This window comes from Hordeum vulgare, chromosome 5H (genome assembly GCF_904849725.1).
Source record: "Hordeum vulgare subsp. vulgare chromosome 5H, MorexV3_pseudomolecules_assembly, whole genome shotgun sequence".
Lineage (NCBI taxonomy): Eukaryota > Viridiplantae > Streptophyta > Magnoliopsida > Poales > Poaceae > Hordeum > Hordeum vulgare.
In genome coordinates this window covers 474859919-474876895 of record NC_058522.1, presented here as the reverse complement: position 1 = coordinate 474876895, position 16977 = coordinate 474859919, and the positions used below count along the sequence as shown (strand labels likewise).

At 45.5% G+C, this 16977-nt stretch overlaps 2 protein-coding genes and 2 long non-coding RNA genes across 6 annotated transcripts; all 4 read left to right on the top strand.

Moving 5' to 3' along the window:
• The first annotated feature begins 1654 nt into the window (after positions 1-1654).
• On the top strand, positions 1655-2900 carry LOC123399240 (small heat shock protein, chloroplastic-like). Its single transcript, XM_045093662.1, has 2 exons — positions 1655-2130; positions 2210-2900. Exons 1-2 carry the CDS (start codon positions 1908-1910, stop codon positions 2731-2733), a joined length of 747 nt encoding a protein of 248 aa, XP_044949597.1. The 5' UTR covers positions 1655-1907; the 3' UTR covers positions 2734-2900.
• A 5676-nt stretch (positions 2901-8576) lies between these two features.
• LOC123399239 lies at positions 8577-9204 on the top strand. The gene is made up of 3 exons (XR_006610341.1): positions 8577-8691; positions 8797-8978; positions 9073-9204. It is a non-coding gene; the product is annotated as an uncharacterized LOC123399239 (long non-coding RNA).
• A 22-nt stretch (positions 9205-9226) lies between these two features.
• Positions 9227-12748, top strand: LOC123399238. 3 transcript variants are annotated; one of them, XR_006610340.1, is made up of 6 exons: positions 9227-9708; positions 10242-10318; positions 10985-11045; positions 11778-11818; positions 12188-12313; positions 12393-12748. It is a non-coding gene; the product is annotated as an uncharacterized LOC123399238 (long non-coding RNA). The 3 variants fall into 3 exon arrangements; XR_006610339.1 differs by having other exon boundaries at positions 12188-12748; XR_006610338.1 differs by having other exon boundaries at positions 10237-10318; positions 12188-12748.
• A 2447-nt stretch (positions 12749-15195) lies between these two features.
• On the top strand, positions 15196-16684 carry LOC123399237 (tricin synthase 1-like). The gene is made up of 5 exons (XM_045093661.1): positions 15196-15411; positions 15521-15600; positions 15718-15862; positions 15946-16080; positions 16189-16684. Exons 1-5 carry the CDS (start codon positions 15331-15333, stop codon positions 16480-16482), a joined length of 735 nt encoding a protein of 244 aa, XP_044949596.1. The 5' UTR covers positions 15196-15330; the 3' UTR covers positions 16483-16684.
• Positions 16685-16977: the final 293 nt, after the last annotated feature.

The window sequence follows — 16977 nt, the reverse complement described above, 5'->3', positions numbered from 1 at the left end:
AATCTGGTTTATAAAAATAATCTAGGTGGACATGTTTGAAAACCAGATTATATAAACTATAATCCAGGTTTTACATCGCATAATGACCTGTCTGCCCTCTGTTTTTAAAAAAAAAAGGAGGATGGCAGTGGTAGGAATGTAATTATCTCCAACTTTACAAGGGTAATGAGTCATTAAGAATCCATAATCTGATTTTAGCTGGTATAGAGTAGATTATGAGTTTTTAATAATCTACCCATCTAGTTTTTATAATCTACATCATAAGTTGTTCTGTTTGGAGACAGAATAGATTATAAAAACTGAATTATATAATCTGGATGGTTTCAAACAGGGTCTAAGAAGATAAAGTTTGGCGTCGGTGCCCCCATGGGAACGTGGCGTGCTACAGGCTGGCTGAAGTGAGTACGTGGATCGAGCTCCATCGGATGCCTCATGGTGCGTTTGATGCAAACATAAACTAGTCGGTTTAGGAATATTGTTTTCCTTGAAAAATCTTCAACATGTGCATAAAACTTGAATGTGTATTAAAATAATAGTTGACATGCATATAAAAAATGTACAATGTCTGTAAAAAAGGTCCAAGGTAAATTAAAAATTGACATGTATTTTAAAATAGAAATAAAAAGGAAAAGGTAAAATTAGAAGAAGAAAATGGAACAAATGAAGAAAACAGAAAAAAAACACTCGAAATCTTCCTGAACCCGGATAAAAGATGCGTAAAACCCCTAACCCAACCCCATATGTGTAGCATAAAAAGTTCAAGAAACTGTCTTTTTAGGGTAAAAGTTCAAGAAACTGTCTTTTTAGGGTAAAAGTTCAAGAAACTGTTGGCACACTGGTTGTTGGTCTGGCCCATTAGAAGAATGATCACCTGAGGCGAGACATTGTTGCGTGTCGCCGTAGGTGATTTGTTTTATTTGCTGAAATCACAGATTAATGAGTATCCCTTGTAAATGTCACTTCCATATTTTTTGGTGGGGACAAGTGACGAACGGTACTTATCGCAATCTGTGCGTTGTTTCCTTTTTTTATACATTTTTTTAACATTGTATCACTTGAACAGTGCATCTAAATTACAGCCTGCTTTTATCGTTAGATTTCTCACACCAAGTTCTTTGTAACTAGATCCATTATCAATAAGTTTCGACAAACATTTTTCACAAAACTATCTAAAATGGAGACAAAACATAACAAAACAAAGAAACCAAAACAAAAAAGGTGAAAAAATGAAAACCGGCAAAAAAGACCAAAAAAAAGAAGTAGAAGGAAAGATGACCGGAAACACAACTCTCCTTTTTCAATTTTTTGAGAAGCACGGGCGTTGAAGCATAGGTTGTGCATAAAAAATGGAGACAAAACACAATTATGATTACTCCTTCTCGAAAAGCATAGAGTGTGCTTGTATTGGAACCTCTTGTTGTGCTTCTCACGAGAAATGCATCACTTCCTGAAAAAAAGTTTCTTTTAGATCTACCAAAACCTAGGAAAACCAAAAAAAAGAAAAAGAAAAAAACCAAGTGGTCATTTTGAAAATGTGGCAAATGAGATCCGAAATGTTTGATGTGCCCTTAGTGTTGTTTGAACCAGACCTCTCAAAGCCCATGGGCCCACGGAATCCAAATCCAATGCAAAATCCGTGGCATCCTGAAAGTTCTGGAACCTGTTCTGATATAACCAGAAACAAAAACCCAAAGATTGGAAAAGATAGTTCTGGAACCCCAAACCTTCCTCTAGAAACCACTCCATCCTTCTCATGAGTCATGATCCCTGTGCTGCGTCCGCCATATCTCTGCTCCTCCGTTCATATAAATGACACAGGGCAGCATTGCGTTCTACAGTCGCGCTAATTTCTCATCATCAGGCAACCAATCAATCCAAGTCCAAGGGAAATCAAATCTTCGGCGAGAATGATGCAGGCGGTGGTCTCCAACCCGCAGACCGTCACCGCGTCCCCGTGGGCTGCTTGCCGCCCCAGGCGAGGCTCGGTGAGGGTCCGGTCCACCAGGAACGGAGCCGCCGATAACCTCGACCATCTGCGGAGGCCCCCGACGGCGACGGCTAGACAGCCGCGGCAGCAGGGGAATGGGAATCCTGCTCCGCGGAGGAGGGTCATCCAAACCACGCCATTCGGTAAGAGCTCCCGGACTGCATTTCTTGATGATTCTCCACCGGCTGTCTGGACGAATGGCTTGAATTGGCACTTCCGCAGGGCTATGGGACAGCTTCCCGGACGCGCGAACGCTCGACCAGATGATGCGGACCATGGAGCGCATCATGGACGAGGAGGACGACGACGGCGGCCGCCGCCCTTTCGTGGTGCCGGGCGCGACAACCGTGTCGCGGTCGCCCACGGAACGGCGCGCCGACGACCGGCGCGGGCGGTCGCCGTGGGAGATCAAGGAGCGCGCGGGGGACTACCTGGTGCGGTTTGACATGCCGGGCATGTCGCGGGAGGACGTGCGCGTGAGCGTGCAGGACCGGACGCTGGTGGTGGTCGCCGAGAAGGCGGCGAAGCAAGGCGAGGCGGCCGGAGAGGACGGCAACGTGGAGGAGGGGGAGGAGGAGGAGCCGTGGCCGGCGGCGAGCTACGGGCGGTACAGGACGCGGGTGGAGCTGCCGGAGAACGTGGAGGTGGAGAGGATCGCCGCGGAGGTGAGGGACGGCGTGCTCTACCTCACCATCCCCAAGGTGTCGCCGTCCGGTGGCAAAGTCGTCAGCATACAGGTGCAGTGATGGACATGGATAAGGCTAACGGGAGTAGCTCAGAGTGTATTTTTAGTTTTGAGGCTCCTTTGATTCGAACAAGTTGTGGTATTTTTAGTTTCCAGACTCCTTTGATTCAAAAATTGACCGTTCTGTCTGAGCCCATAATTTATATACCAGCAAAATGATCCGTTGAATATCTTCCTTGTTCTTTTTTGCGATAAACCTTTCCTGGTTGTTGATCTTTATACTCTGGCACAATTTTTTTTTGAATCGCATCTTCTAGCACATAAGACCATGATTAATAATAGGAAAAGGATTAGAATCAGACGGATGATAATAACGAAACGACGCGTAAGTCTGGCCCCGACAACGTGCATACCTTATCTTCTTCCCCCATCGCTTACCTTATCTTCTTCCCCATCGCTGGTTCGATCCGCCCCGGAATCAAAAAACAACGTCGAACACCATTGGTTCGACGGCCAGCTTTCGGTCCGGCTGCGAAGCTCGGCACCAAGGCGGAGCTTGCTTGGTGATTGGGTGAGGTGGAAGTCTGCGGTGGCTCTATCATGGCAGGCGTGTGGCGGCGGCGACGCTTCGTTCACGGACGCAGCGGTGGTTCCGGTGGCGTTGTCGTTGTGGCGGTTCTATTCCGGCGTTGAGACGGGGCGCGACTGTGGGGGTGGGGTCGCCACTGCGGTGGTTCCGGTGACATCGGAACGCGACCGTGGGGGAGGGGAGGGGGTCGCCGCTGCGGTGATTCCGATGGTGTCATCGCTGGCGTTGCTGTTGCAGTGGTTTCATCTCGATGACGTCGCTGCTGCTGTGTTGGAGCTCCACGGGGTTGCAATGGAGCCCCATCGGAGTTGCAATCGAGCTTTACCGGAGGCCTCGATGTTGTGTCGGAACTCCGTCAAGACTGCAATGGATCTTCATCGAGGTTGCAATGGAGCTTGGCCGAAGTTGCAATGGAGATTCACCGGAGCGGCAGTGCTGCACTAAAGCTCCGATGGGGTCGCATGCCATCGGTGCTTTGTTGGAGCTTCGCCTAGGTTGCAATGGTACTGCATTCACTCGTTGTTGTCATGGCTTTGTTGTAATCCAATGATCACAAGTGTGTTGATCCAACGATGATGATTAAAATCATCCGGCTGATTCTTAATTATTCGACTTTTTCTTAGCGGCCCCTTAATATTATCCCAAAATTTTGTTGGTACGCGCCCTTTTTAGGGTGTGTTTGGCGGCAGCTATCATATTGTCGGTCCTTTTTGAAGACATGTTGAATCTATACATATACTCCCTCCATTCAAAAATATTGTTATAAGAATGAATGTATCTAGGTGTATTTTAATTTAAGATACATTTATTTTTATTCATTGTTGTGACAAATAATTCCGGACGGAGGGAATACATGCATTTCTTGTAGTTTGGGGTGTCGAGATATGTTGAAGTGAGATTTTGTTTTGATAGCTTGCAGGTGTTTAGACTGCTAAACAATTTCAATCTCTGAAAAAAAATCAGATGGTGAATCAAGCTTGAGCATAACTTTAAACACAATTTGGAATTCTATGTTTTTCGAAAATTTAAACAAATTACAAACATTTTCTGAAAATTTACAGAAAATTTGTAATTCTAAACATTTCTTGATAAATCAAACGCATTTTGATTTTCTGTCTTTGTAATTGATAAAAAATAAATTTCTACTAAACATTTTTTAAAATTTTGAACATTTTTCGAAAATATTTAAAAATGCTACTCAATTTTAAAGAATTTAAACAAAATTTAAAATATTGAAGATCTTTTGAGGGTAAGGGCAAGCATGTGTGACTTCATGCACCCTATATAAACATGCCCAATTCATCATAGCTGAGAGGACGTTTTGCATGGGATGAACATAGTGAGGTGAATCCACGGCCTATCATGCACTCTATATAAACGTGCTCAACTCATCATGGCTGAGAGGACGTTTTGCATGAGATGGACATCGTAAGAGCATCTCCAAAAGATGCGCGACGCGTGCAATTTCTTTTTACCACGCGCGTAGCGGCCATTTCTACGTGTGAATAGGTAGTTGCTTCACCAGCCTACTTCGGCCGAACCTCTCCTCCTTGAAGAAGGGACCAAGGCAAGCCCACCTACCCTTTCTCCTATATGTAGTAGAGGTTTTGAGGGCACCATCACCTGAAAAGCCACGTGTTGCGCTATCCTCCATAGACCGTTTTCTTCGTCTAGATTAGTTCGGTAGAGCTCGGCGAAGCCCTATCGGAATAGTTCACCACCACTGCCTTCACGCTGTCGTGTTGCCTGAGAACTCATCTACCTCTCCGCCCCTCTTGTTGGATTAAGAAGGCGGAGATCGTCATCGAGCTGTACGTGTGCAGAACGCGGAGGTGACGTCCGTTCGACGCTAGATCGTGACTGGATCGCGGGAAGGCTTGTGATTTGGATCGCGAAGACGTTCAACTACATCAACCGCATTTGTTAACGCTTTCCGCTTAGCGATCTATAAGGGTATGTGGATCCGATCTCTCCAATCGTAGAAGGTCATCACCATGGATAGATCTTGTATGTGCGTAGGAATTTTTTTGTTTCACATGCAATGTTCACCAACAAAGAGATGGTGATACAAGTGTAGTATGGATAATAGAAATGGGGTTTTGTAATCTGAATAAATAAAAATAGCAAGGTAATATTTAGTAAACATCAAGCAAAACATTATATAAATTCTTGGAGCTAAGGCCTAGGGTTCATTCTTTCGCTAGTGTAATCTCTCAACAATGTTAACATAGTAAAATCATATGGTCACCTCTCAACATGCAACAAAGAATCACTTCAAAGTTTCTATTAGCGGAGAACATAATAAGAAGTTGTAGGCAGCGAATCACCTCAAAGTAATTATTTTCGATCAATCTTTTGAGCTATTCCTCTAAGTGTCACAAACAATCGTAGAGTTTGTACTAGAATAACACCCATGATACATATCAATCAACCTTAATGTCACATAGATACTCGAATGTCACCTCAAGTATCCGTGGTTTAATTATATGACATGCATCAAACAATTCAGATTCATCATATTTAATCCAACACAAATAACTTCAAAGAGTATCCCAAGATTTCTATCGGAGAACGTAGTATGAAAACATGCAATCAAGCCCTATGCATATATCCCCAAGGTCACCCGAATCTGCAAGTTGATTACATAAATATATCAAGTGAATCAATAGAATACCCCAATGTCACTACGAGTATCCACATGCAAGACATACATCAACTGTTCTCAAACCCAAAATATTACATCCATCATAACGATCTCCCAAAGGGAAGGATTCAATTCATCGCAACAAGATAGCAAGGGACAAAAACCATATGATCCAACTATATTAACACAGTGCGTGATACATCAAGATCGTGTCACTAAGAACACGAGAGAGAGAGAGAGAGAAAGGGAGAGAGAGAGAGATTGAACACATAGCTACTCGTACATTGTAACGCCCCGGACACACTCGCCGACGGTCGTTCCTCGGTCACCCATCCTAGAAGTACTCCAAGCCAAGCACGCTTAACCAGGGAGTTCTGTTCGAATGGGCTCCCGGAAAAGAAGGAATTCCTTATTGACATGAGTAGTCTATCATCCCTAATAAGCCAGGCTACCACATACACCACCACTTAGAGGAACCGACGTCCTCGTCGGGCCACAGGAGCGTTCCCTCTTGGTACAAACGTCTGTGCATCTAGTCCATTACATGTACCATGTCGTGACAACATGACCGCACACCTGTCCGTAAACATCCGTGTAACCGCAAGGGTCGGCTCTGATACCAAACTTGTAACGCCCCGGACACACCCGCCGGCGGTCGTTACTCCTGGCGGGATCTAGATTGGCCCCACATATCAATACTAGTCTTTTCTGCGCACTTTGTTCTCACTCATGCGCACCTGGGATCAACTTCCTGGTCGGTCACCCATCCTAGAACTACTCCAAGCCAAGCACGCTTAACCTGGGAGTTTTGTTCGAATGGGCTCCCGGAAAAGAAGGAATTCCTTATTGATATGAGTAGTCTATCATCCCTAATAAGCCAGGCTATCACATACATACCCTCAGCCCCGAGGGTAAACTACTCCCTCCTCGTCATGGCCTTCGCCTAGATATGTAGATGGCCACCGATGATGATTTCTCCTGTCCGACAGGTTACTGGAAAGGCTCCACATGGGGTTTTCATCGATAAAGAGAGTTACACGGCGGAGCGGAAGTTCTCTCCTAATTCCCGAGGGTTTTGGTATATATAGGATTTTTCAATGTTGAAAACATGTCAAACAGAGCCACGTGGGGACCACCAGACAACAAGGTGCGGCCAGGGGGGTGGGCGTGCCCTGTTGCCTCGTGGCCCACAAGTGGATTGTTCCAGAAAAAATCATCATAAAGTTTTGGGTGATTACGAGAACTTTTATTTTCTGCACAAAATATAACACCATGGTAATTCTCGTGAAAACAACATTAGTCCGGGTTAGTTCCAAATAAATCCAATAAAGTGCATCAAAACCATATAAAAGTATTTTAAACATAGACAAAAATTGCATGAATACTTCACAACTTATCGATACATTGGAGACATATCAATATGTACGTTAGTGACCGGATTTTGTTCGGAGTCCCGGATGAGATGTCAGACGTGACGAGGAGCTCCAGAATGGTCCGGGGGTAAAGATTCATTTATGGGATGTTGGTATTCGGGTTCCGAAATAGTTCTGGATTTTACCGGGTTTTGTCAAGGATGTCGAAAGGGGTTCCGGGGGTCCACTTGGGAGGTCCACCTGTCCCGGAGGGCCTCATGGGCTGAGAGAGGGTGCACATCTGCCTCTGGTGGGCTAGGCGCCACCCTCTCCCAAGGCCCATGCGGCTAAGGTTTGGGAAAACCATAGAGGTGGTCGCCGCCCCCTTGCCTTGGGGGCCAAGCCCCCCCCCCTAGGATGCCGCCCCTCCCTTGGAGGAGGCCCTAGGGCCAGCGCACCTCCCCTGTGTCCCTATGTATATGTGGGGAGAGGGAGGGCGGCCGCACCACAAGCCTTGGCGCAACCCTTCCTCTCTTCCAGCTTCGTTTTCTCCTTCGTCCGTGTTCTCGGTTATGCTCGACGAAGCCCTGTCGGGATAGCACCATCACCATCGCCATCACCCCATCATGCTGCAGGTGGTCCCATCTACTACTCCACCGTCACTCGCTGGATCGAGGAGGCGGAGACATCATCGAGCTGCACGTGTGCTCAATGCGGAGGTGTCGTCCGCTCAACGCTTGATCGTGATGGATCGTGAAGACGTACGACTACATCAACCGCGTTTTTAAGGCTTCTGCTTAAAGGTCTACAAGGCTACGTATACACACTCTTAATCTCGTAGCTATGCATCTCCATGGATAGATCAACATTGCATTCCCTACAGACGGGTGTTGGGAAAAGTCAGTATTGCCGACCGACTGTTGGTCGGGAAAACTTGTAACAAACAGTCGGTCGGGAAATCATGCGAACAGTAACAAATAGTCGGTCGGTAATACCAAAATATTTCCTGTCAAATGGTCGGTAGGGAAAGCTCTTGTGCCCATCGGCTCGTCGGTCAGTAAATAACGCTGACGAACAGTCTGTTACAAGCAATAGGGCTTCAGGGCTTCCGCGCGCATAGGAAATAAAATTAGCGCCAAAATTTGGCCCAACCCCGCGAAAATTTCCCCCATGTGCAGATAAGTCACCACACACGCGCGTGAGCCAAATCCCTAGTTTCCCCCCTCCTCATTCCCCATGCCAGCCGCCATGGGCTCTGGCCGGCCTCTTCATCGTGCCCCCGTCCCCCTCACCATCCTGCCGCTCCCGTACCTACTGGTTTATCTCTGCTCGAACCCTCGTCTCCACGGGTGCGGAAGGCTGATCTCGAGGAAGACGAGGCTCAGCCTCCTGTAGATGAGCGCTGCCCTGGAAGAGCATGCCGGTCGTGGCGATGTACTACGTGAAGGCGTCGTGACATGAAATTCGTTGTTGCTGACGAGCACCAATGGGAGGCTGCCGCGGCTACTGATCTGGTCCCCATTCCCATCGACTCTGCAGGGATCAAGATGTGGTCATCGCCACCATGGATGGAAGAGGAGGAAGATTTGGTGTTCCATGGCGGCTAGAGGAGGAGGATGTGCTTCTCCAGCCAGATCCGTGGCCACCACGTAGCCATCCACGTCCACCCTCCTTGACCGACAAATCGATCGACCGGACGTGGCACAGGGTATCGACCACAGGTTGCCCCCTTACCCGTGCTCACTCTCTTTCTCTCTCTCTCTTGATAATCTGTGTGTGTTGTATGAATCCAACCCTTAAGTATGTTGTATGCAGGGGCCGGCGAAGGGAATCAAGATGTGTTTAGCTTGCAAGTTTCAAAATTCTGCAATATATCATACTCCCTCCGTTCCTAAATATAAGTCTTTTAAGATATTTCACTAGAAGTCTACATACGGAGCAAAATGAGTGAATTCATACTCTAAAGTATGTCTATATACATCCATATGTAGTTCACTAGTGAAATCTCTTTAAAGACTTATATTTAGGAACGGAGGGAGTACAAGGCAAGCAATTGAACTACGGAATTTTTTCATAGTTGTAAGCAAGTAATTTAATCTTTGCATTTGAAGCACCAAAAAGGAGTATTGCCTCCGTTCCAAAACAGATAATTTTCTAGAAAGCGTGCCTTTAAACTTTGCTTTAGCTTTTACTAAATATTCAGAAAGATTATCAAGGTTAGCCAATCAAACTAGTATCATGCGGTTTTTTGTGCAAAACACATTTCATACCTCTGTAATGAATTTGTTCTTTGTACTAATGCATTTGTATAAAAAGATAACTATCGATGCCATGTCTTGGAGATCATTTGAGATCGTTGCCCGAGTTTCTTCTGAAGCTGTATTTGAAGCTAAAAGGATGGAGCTTCTATTTCGTTCGTTGATTGACATTTTATTCCCGCACCATCAGAAAGTAAGTACTTGATATTTTGGTCTTCTATCTGACCACAAAATGATTTAAGATCAATGCATTGTGTCAATCAGTCTGGAAACAAGTTAGAACTCAATACTGCACACTTACAATTATTATGTAGTTGCCGAGATTTGGTATTTACCTGATGAAGATTATTTGAATTTTATTAATGTTCCCTTCCCTATTTATGTGGTTCAGCTCGCAACATGGAGCTCTAAATCGCCTAATAGACAGAGACTGCAATGCTTAGACTTGTTACCAAGTACTTCTACTTCATACTTCTTATTATATGCTGCAAATACGCCTAAAGGCGCCATTGCATTTACTTTTTTTAATAACCATTGACTTGGTATTAGAGCATGAGTTTAAATCTTCTAGATTACTGCATCAATTATGTAAGCAAATAAGTTATCCTTTGTTAGACCCCTCCAGCTATGTACTTTTGCTTCCACTAGTCATGAACTATATGCAGCATGAAGCATTCTAATTATTCTTCTGCATTGTTCTCTATCTTGACAACTACTGTAGTGCAGGCCGAAGCGATGGCATGAATGATTGATGTAATTGCATCTCAATAAGAACTATTTGGTGCATAGTATTCAGAGTGATGGTAAATTCTTAATGTTCTTCTATTTTAGTTTAATCAGAGAACATAGCTAGATTCTTCTATTGTGCCTTGCTAAAACCCACTTGAGCCAGTTAACCTCTTAAATTGTTGCTCCCAATTACTTTTAAATATGCATGTGCGATCTCTTAAACTTTTCTCTTCTAATTAAAGGATACCTATTATTTGTACTCCTTGGCAATGCTTGTGAATCTTCAGCCGTGTGTGTGTAACATGAGACTTTTATATATGCATGTAGTACTATAACAAATACATATTTTTTTGGCTTCTCTGTACTATATCGTACTAACATATATCTATGGAGTTGGTATGCATTATTTCTGCAAAAGAATTTTGTCTGAACGTTCTAAATAATTTGGTCAAGAGTCATATGCATGCAGTGCATCTATCAACTATGCCCTACACAATATACATGTCATTACTTCTTTCTTTGCTATGATAGGTTGAGAGATAACTTGTTTTATTCTTTTCTATTGTGAACTACACTATAAATGGGCATTTCACTCCAGTTTGTGCTATGTTTTTTGCCCTAAGTGACATGTTCATATGTCATTTTAGAATTTTGTTGTTTCTGTTGGAAACTATATTATCAATTTTACACCTTGCAGAATTTATGACTAACAGGTTACATGTTGGCTTCTTATTATTTAGGTTTTGATATTGGACATTTGAATAAATAATCTAATGGAGACTACTTTTTATATTATAAAAGGTAAACTTACCAAGCGAACAGAGTGATCAATACTTGTATTAGTGTTTTCGAGTGTATTCCATGTGCATTGGGGTCGTTCGTGTTAATCCATAGAAATTACAATGTATAATGATGGATGAAAGGAATGGAACCTATATCCTGACTTGCCATGACTATATTGTAGCTTCTAAAACACTTGTATGCACATATAGTTTCTCTTGGTTATCATAACTGAAACATTATTGAGATAAATATCGCTCATTTTTTTAGTGGGGAAGAAAATCTTCAAGATATTCCATTCAAAGAGATGATATATTTTTAAAAATTCATGTGTATACCTCCTTGATCCTAACATTATCATGTCTGCATTTCTCATATTCAAGAGAAACGTTAAACAAATCACACATATTCAGAGCATCACATACATTTATTCTATGCTATCAAAAATAACGTCGTTAATATTCAGACATATGCATGTAAACTTGGCCAGTCAATCACTAAATACACACACACACACACACACATAAACAGGCTGGAAGACGGTTTTCATGGTTGACAAAATTGTGCTTGCGCATCAATAATTCCAGTAACTAAATTTTCCTGGTTCATTGTGAGGCGTCGCGAGGCCTTGATTTTGACATTTTTTCAGTATTACTCAGATATGTTTTGTTCATATTTTGAATGTAAAAACCACATTGTTCCCGTGATCCATTGCGAGTCATATAAATGCTTTGATTTTGACTTTATTTTCAGCTGAAACTAGCATTGGATAAAAGTTGGACACATGCAGAGAGGTGAGTCCGACTGACTTGCAAGCAATCACTATTGATGATATAATTGTGAGCACTTAGTTTTGTAGAAATTTACGCGTACCAGAAGATTTACTCGTTACAAAGATTAAACATACAAACCTCTTTAAGTTATTTCAGATCCCACTGAGACAAAATAAAAGTGTGCTACTGCTAATTACTATACTGGAACAAAATTCATGGTTGACATAAAGGCTATATTGGAAATTTTGAGATGTTGTGGTGTTCGGTGTTCCTAATAATGTAAAACTGTTGTAAAGATGAACTGAACCATAGTACTCTCAATTAGAGAGCATGGAATTTGGAGTTAGTCTATTCTAGATTAATAAAGTTCTTATATATACTGCAATTCAGTTGCTTTGTGGAGTAATCACCGGTGTCAAGCTTCCATAAGTGGGCTGTTGTCATGACCTTAATAGTACAAAGCTTCGCTTTGTATAAATTCTGCTGTTCTTTCGAGAGCACAGGGAAATGTATGAGGTGCACCAATTTTCCTATTTTGTTGTTGCTTGTGTATTCAAGTGTATGTGGGCTTAACATTGATCACTATTTGAACCAGGAGCTTTCCCTTGTTAGGAATATAAGATGAAGCTGCCTCATTGCCTTGATCCTTTGGAAGAAACACATACAAGATGACCAAGAACCATGAAGTTGGCAGTTTGCGTTATAACTGTGTAAGGGAGCATACTATGAATCGTGTGACATGCATCTATTATCTATCATTGTGTAAACATATATGGTGTCTCGGTCAACTGGATATTCTGTGTAGTGGAGCAAACATGATTCGTAGGACATGCATCTACTAGCTATCATTTTGTAAACCCATCTGGTGTTTCGGTCACTGAACCATAAATGTTTTGTTAATTGGTTACCTCCTTCATTTGTGAGAATTAATTAATGTGCTATTTTCATTTAGTTTTGGTTTAATACTTTTGGAGTGCGTGTATGTACTATAATTTGATTGATATTGTGTTGTAATGAGATATGTTACTTGATTGATACTGTTTTGGGAAGGCAAATGCCAAATAGTTGGTGTATTAAATGCTGGTGTCCTAAACAAAATGCTATCAAATTGTTGCTTGGCAAAACAACTCCCATCTAACCGTTGGTCGGGAAAGGTCATGGCAGCCCTAACCGGTTGTTGGATGGAAAAAAATGCCCCATCAAATAGTTTGTTGGGAAAGGTCCATAGAAGCCCAAACGGATTGTTGGTCGGGAAAGGTCCATTATAGGCCCAACAGAATGTTGGTCAGGAAATACACACCATAGCGGACAAGCAATCGGTCGGTAAAGACGTGTCGGTCGGGAGAGGGCCTTCCCATCTGGACTTTTCCCAACAGACAATTTCGGCCGACAATAGTCTATCCCGACCGACTTTGTGTTGGCAGACCTTGTATTCCCGACCAATCTAGACGCCGGGGATGTGGTGTTGTGGTGTAGTGGGGCCAAGGCTCCCTCCTAGGCCGCCGCCCCTCCCTTGGAGGAGGCCCTAGGGCTGGCGTACCTCCCCTTTGCCCTTATATATGTGGGGAGAGGGAGGGCAGCCGCACCACAAGCCTTGGCGCAACCCTTCCTCTCTTTCAACTCCGTTTTCTCCTTCATCTGTGTTCTCGGTTGTGCTCAACGAAGCCCTGTCGTGATAGCACCATCACCATCTCCGTCACGCCATCATGCTGTAGGAGGTCCCATCTACTACTCCACCGCCGCTCGCTGGATCGAGGAGGCGGAGACGCCATCGAGCTGCACGTGTGCTCAACGCGGAGGTGTCGTCCGTTTAGTGCATGATCGTGATGGATCGTGATTGGATCGTGAAGACGTACAACTACAACAACCACGTTTTTAACGCTTCCGCTTAAAGATCTACAAGGCTATACACACTCTTAATCTCGTAGCTATGCATCTCCATGGATAGATCTTGCATATGCGTAAGATTTTTTTTTGTTCCCATGCAACATTCCCCATTAATCCTGACCATCTCATCAACGACATCTACAAGAGTATCAAGTGCAAGCATTTTGAGAGCAGCAGTGTACTTTTGCTTGGCAGTGAAAGAGAGTTGACCGCAACAATCCCTCGCAAGTTGGAAATAGTGATTTTCACATGCAAAAAGGGTGACGAAACCATGGATCATCCGAGAAAGTTGGGTTCGAAGCAAAGTAGTCCTTCTGTAGTACCTTTGCTCCAGATACCCTCTCCCGATTGATCACTCTTCTTCCTTTGATTGAGCCATTGAAATTGAAGATATGCTCCAATTGCTGGTCCATTTACTCCTACATGCTCATGAGCATGATCATGTCCACTTCTTCGTTCGAGTCACACGAATCAAAGAACTCGTCAATTTTTTTATGAAGCTCCGCCAGTTCATACTCCACGTAGGACGAAGCATCAGAATCCAACGTTTTCCTAATAATAAAATCACAAAAAATCCAGTCAGACAATGTGTTGAACACATTAAGCGCAAGGCGAAGCCAGATAGTTGTCAGACGTACCGCGGTGGCGTCCGGACCGTCCACAACGTCCTGCGCGAGGAGGAGGGAGAGAGAACTTCTTTGCTGGAGTTGGCGGCACAGAGATTAGGAACGGCCGTGGAAACGTGCGCGGCGGTGGAGCTACGAGACAGACGACGCGGAGGAGGAAGAAGAGAGAATATAGCTTACAAATCCTGCAGTTTTGAAAATGAATTTGATGCAATTTACCGTAAAGTCAGACTGTCTGGTCCAACGCAGCAGATGCGTCGGCAATTTACCGTAAAGTCAGACTGTCTGGTCCAACACAGCAGACGCGTCCGGATGCCCTATATTTGAATTGAATATGAGAAGTGTTTGTAGCCCGTCCATTTAATACCCGTTTAAGACGTTCGCTACTAAGCCATGCCGGACATATGGTAGATTTAAGACACCAGACTGGTGTTTCAGAGCATACTAAGCCATGCTGGCGGAAGGAAGATTCAGAGGGTGCTTGGATCCAAGAGACTAAAACTAGTCTGACTAAAACTAGTCTCTTTAAGAGGCTAAAGTTCCAAGCACCCTTGACTAAAGAGAGGCTAAAACTAGTCTTGAGGCTAAAATCTTTTAGTCAGTGGTACCCCTACTAAAATATGCATTAGTCCTCTCTCTCCTCATTTAACTCCTCATGCAAGTTCTGGATTGGAGGGTTTGAAAGATAATAAATGCTCATTAACTTGATTTTAGTCTTTTTAATACTTAGATCCAAGCATGGATGGGCCTAGCAAGTTTTAGTCTCATTATTTTTACTAAAACTTATCAAGCACCCTCTCAAAGGTTGGTTTGACTTATGTTTACTGACTGTGATAGGATCGCTTGTCTCCTGGCCCCGGGAATGCGTGCCCTTTTAAAGAAACGGAGCGGGTGATGCCAAAACAGACGGATACGGCCTGATCTCCATGCGCACTGATAGCTGACAAGTCCACACTTCTCTGCACGACAAGCAGCCTATTTTCAGCGACACCGCCGGCCGGCAGAACCACCCGCCGGAGAATGGCCGCCCCCGCCCCCGCCCCCGCCGCCGGAAGCAGCCTCCACAGCAAGACCCTCCTCAAGAGCGACCAGCTCTACCAGGTAAAATCAAACCCTCCCTCTTGATTCCACGCGCACGAAACTCCTTCGATCGATCCCCTCACAGCCGTCACATGACCACCAATTTCCCCCGACGTCTTCTCCGCCGCAGTACGTGCTGGAGTCCACCGTGTTCCCCCGCGAGCCCGACTGCCTCCGGGAGCTGCGCGTCGCCACCGCCGCCCACCCCATGTAAGGAAGGATCCCTGGGATTTTGCTACCGCCGCGAGCCCGACTGTTTTCCTTTCTTGTATGCCGTCCGTGCTCGAACGGCGTTTGACGTTTTGCCCCTATGGACGCTACGTGCAGGGCTCGCATGGCGGCGTCGCCCGACCAGGTGCAGCTGTTCGGCCTGCTGATCGAGATGCTCGGCGCCAGGAACGCCGTCGAGGTCGGCGTCTTCACCGGCTACTCGCTGCTCGCCACCGCCCTCGCGCTCCCCGACGACGGCAAGGTTAGTTAGAATTCCGCCGTTCGCTGGCCAGCTTCCTGTCCAGATCATTATTTTGCGTGATCTTCCTCCGTGGTTGACGGCAGGTCGTGGCCATCGACGTCACGCGCGAGAGCTACGACGAGATAGGGGCGCCGGTGGTGGAGAAGGCCGGGATGGCGCACAAGGTCGACTTCCGCGTCGGGCTCGCGCTGCCGATGCTGGACCAGCTGGTCGCCGAGGTACGCGCGTCCCTCCGCCTCCGTCCGTGCTCGCGCCCCTGTGTTGGTGTTGCATGCAGCTGCGAGATGACCGTGAGTTCGTTTATGACATGGCCATTCCCATGGCAGGATGGCAACCTGGGCAAGTTCGACTTTGCGTTCGTGGACGCGGACAAGGCCAACTTCCACCACTACCACGAGCGGCTGCTGCGGCTGGTCAGGGTCGGGGGCCTCATCGCCTACGACAACACGCTCTGGGGCGGCTCCGTGGCCGCGCCGGACGACGAGGCGCTGTCGGAGCGCGACCGGGAGCTGGCGGGGATCGCCAGGGGGTTCAACGCGGCGCTCACCGGCGACCGCCGCGTCCAGGTCTGCCAGCTCGCCATCTCCGACGGGGTCATGCTGTGCCGCCGCGTCGCCTGACCCGTCGGCACGTACCTGCGGCGGATCGATCGATGCCGATGTTGATGCTCGGTTGGTGCCGGTCGGCACGATTGTTCTGGATCCCTAATAATAAGTACCTTGGATCTTGCAAACTTGCAATAGACTGAACTGGTCTGAACAACAGTATTACTTGGTTGGTGACTTGATGTGACTGATATGCACAAATGTCGTGATTCCGTCTACCGATTTGCAGTCCGATTTGCAGTCCGCAACAGAAATCATGCACCAATGCGGAGTTTTTGAGGAATCACGCACGGTACTACCGATTTGCAGTCCGCAACAGAAAAATATTCAGGCAGTTGGGCCATGCTTTCTGGCCACCCTCCCTATTAATTAGCAAGAACAGTTCTAAAAAGAAAAGTACTCCCTCCCGTCCGGAGTTGTGCTATAGAGCGACCTTAACGAAGCCATTAGGCTGCCGCTGCCGGAACGGAACTTGAGAAGCTGCGCAATCACTCTGAAGTTCGATTGCAT

Bases quoted from the DNA above. Each gene is read 5' to 3' on its own strand.
- LOC123399240 (XM_045093662.1), top strand. From the start codon at position 1,908: ATGATGCAGGCGGTGGTCTCCAACCCGCAGACCGTCACCGCGTCCCCG. The intron at 2,131-2,209 runs GTAAGAGCTCCC...GCACTTCCGCAG, and splicing joins CATCCAAACCACGCCATTCG to GGCTATGGGACAGCTTCCCG.
- LOC123399237 (XM_045093661.1), top strand. From the start codon at position 15,331: ATGGCCGCCCCCGCCCCCGCCCCCGCCGCCGGAAGCAGCCTCCACAGC. The intron at 15,601-15,717 runs GTAAGGAAGGAT...CGCTACGTGCAG, and splicing joins GCCACCGCCGCCCACCCCAT to GGCTCGCATGGCGGCGTCGC. The intron at 15,863-15,945 runs GTTAGTTAGAAT...GGTTGACGGCAG, and splicing joins CGCTCCCCGACGACGGCAAG to GTCGTGGCCATCGACGTCAC.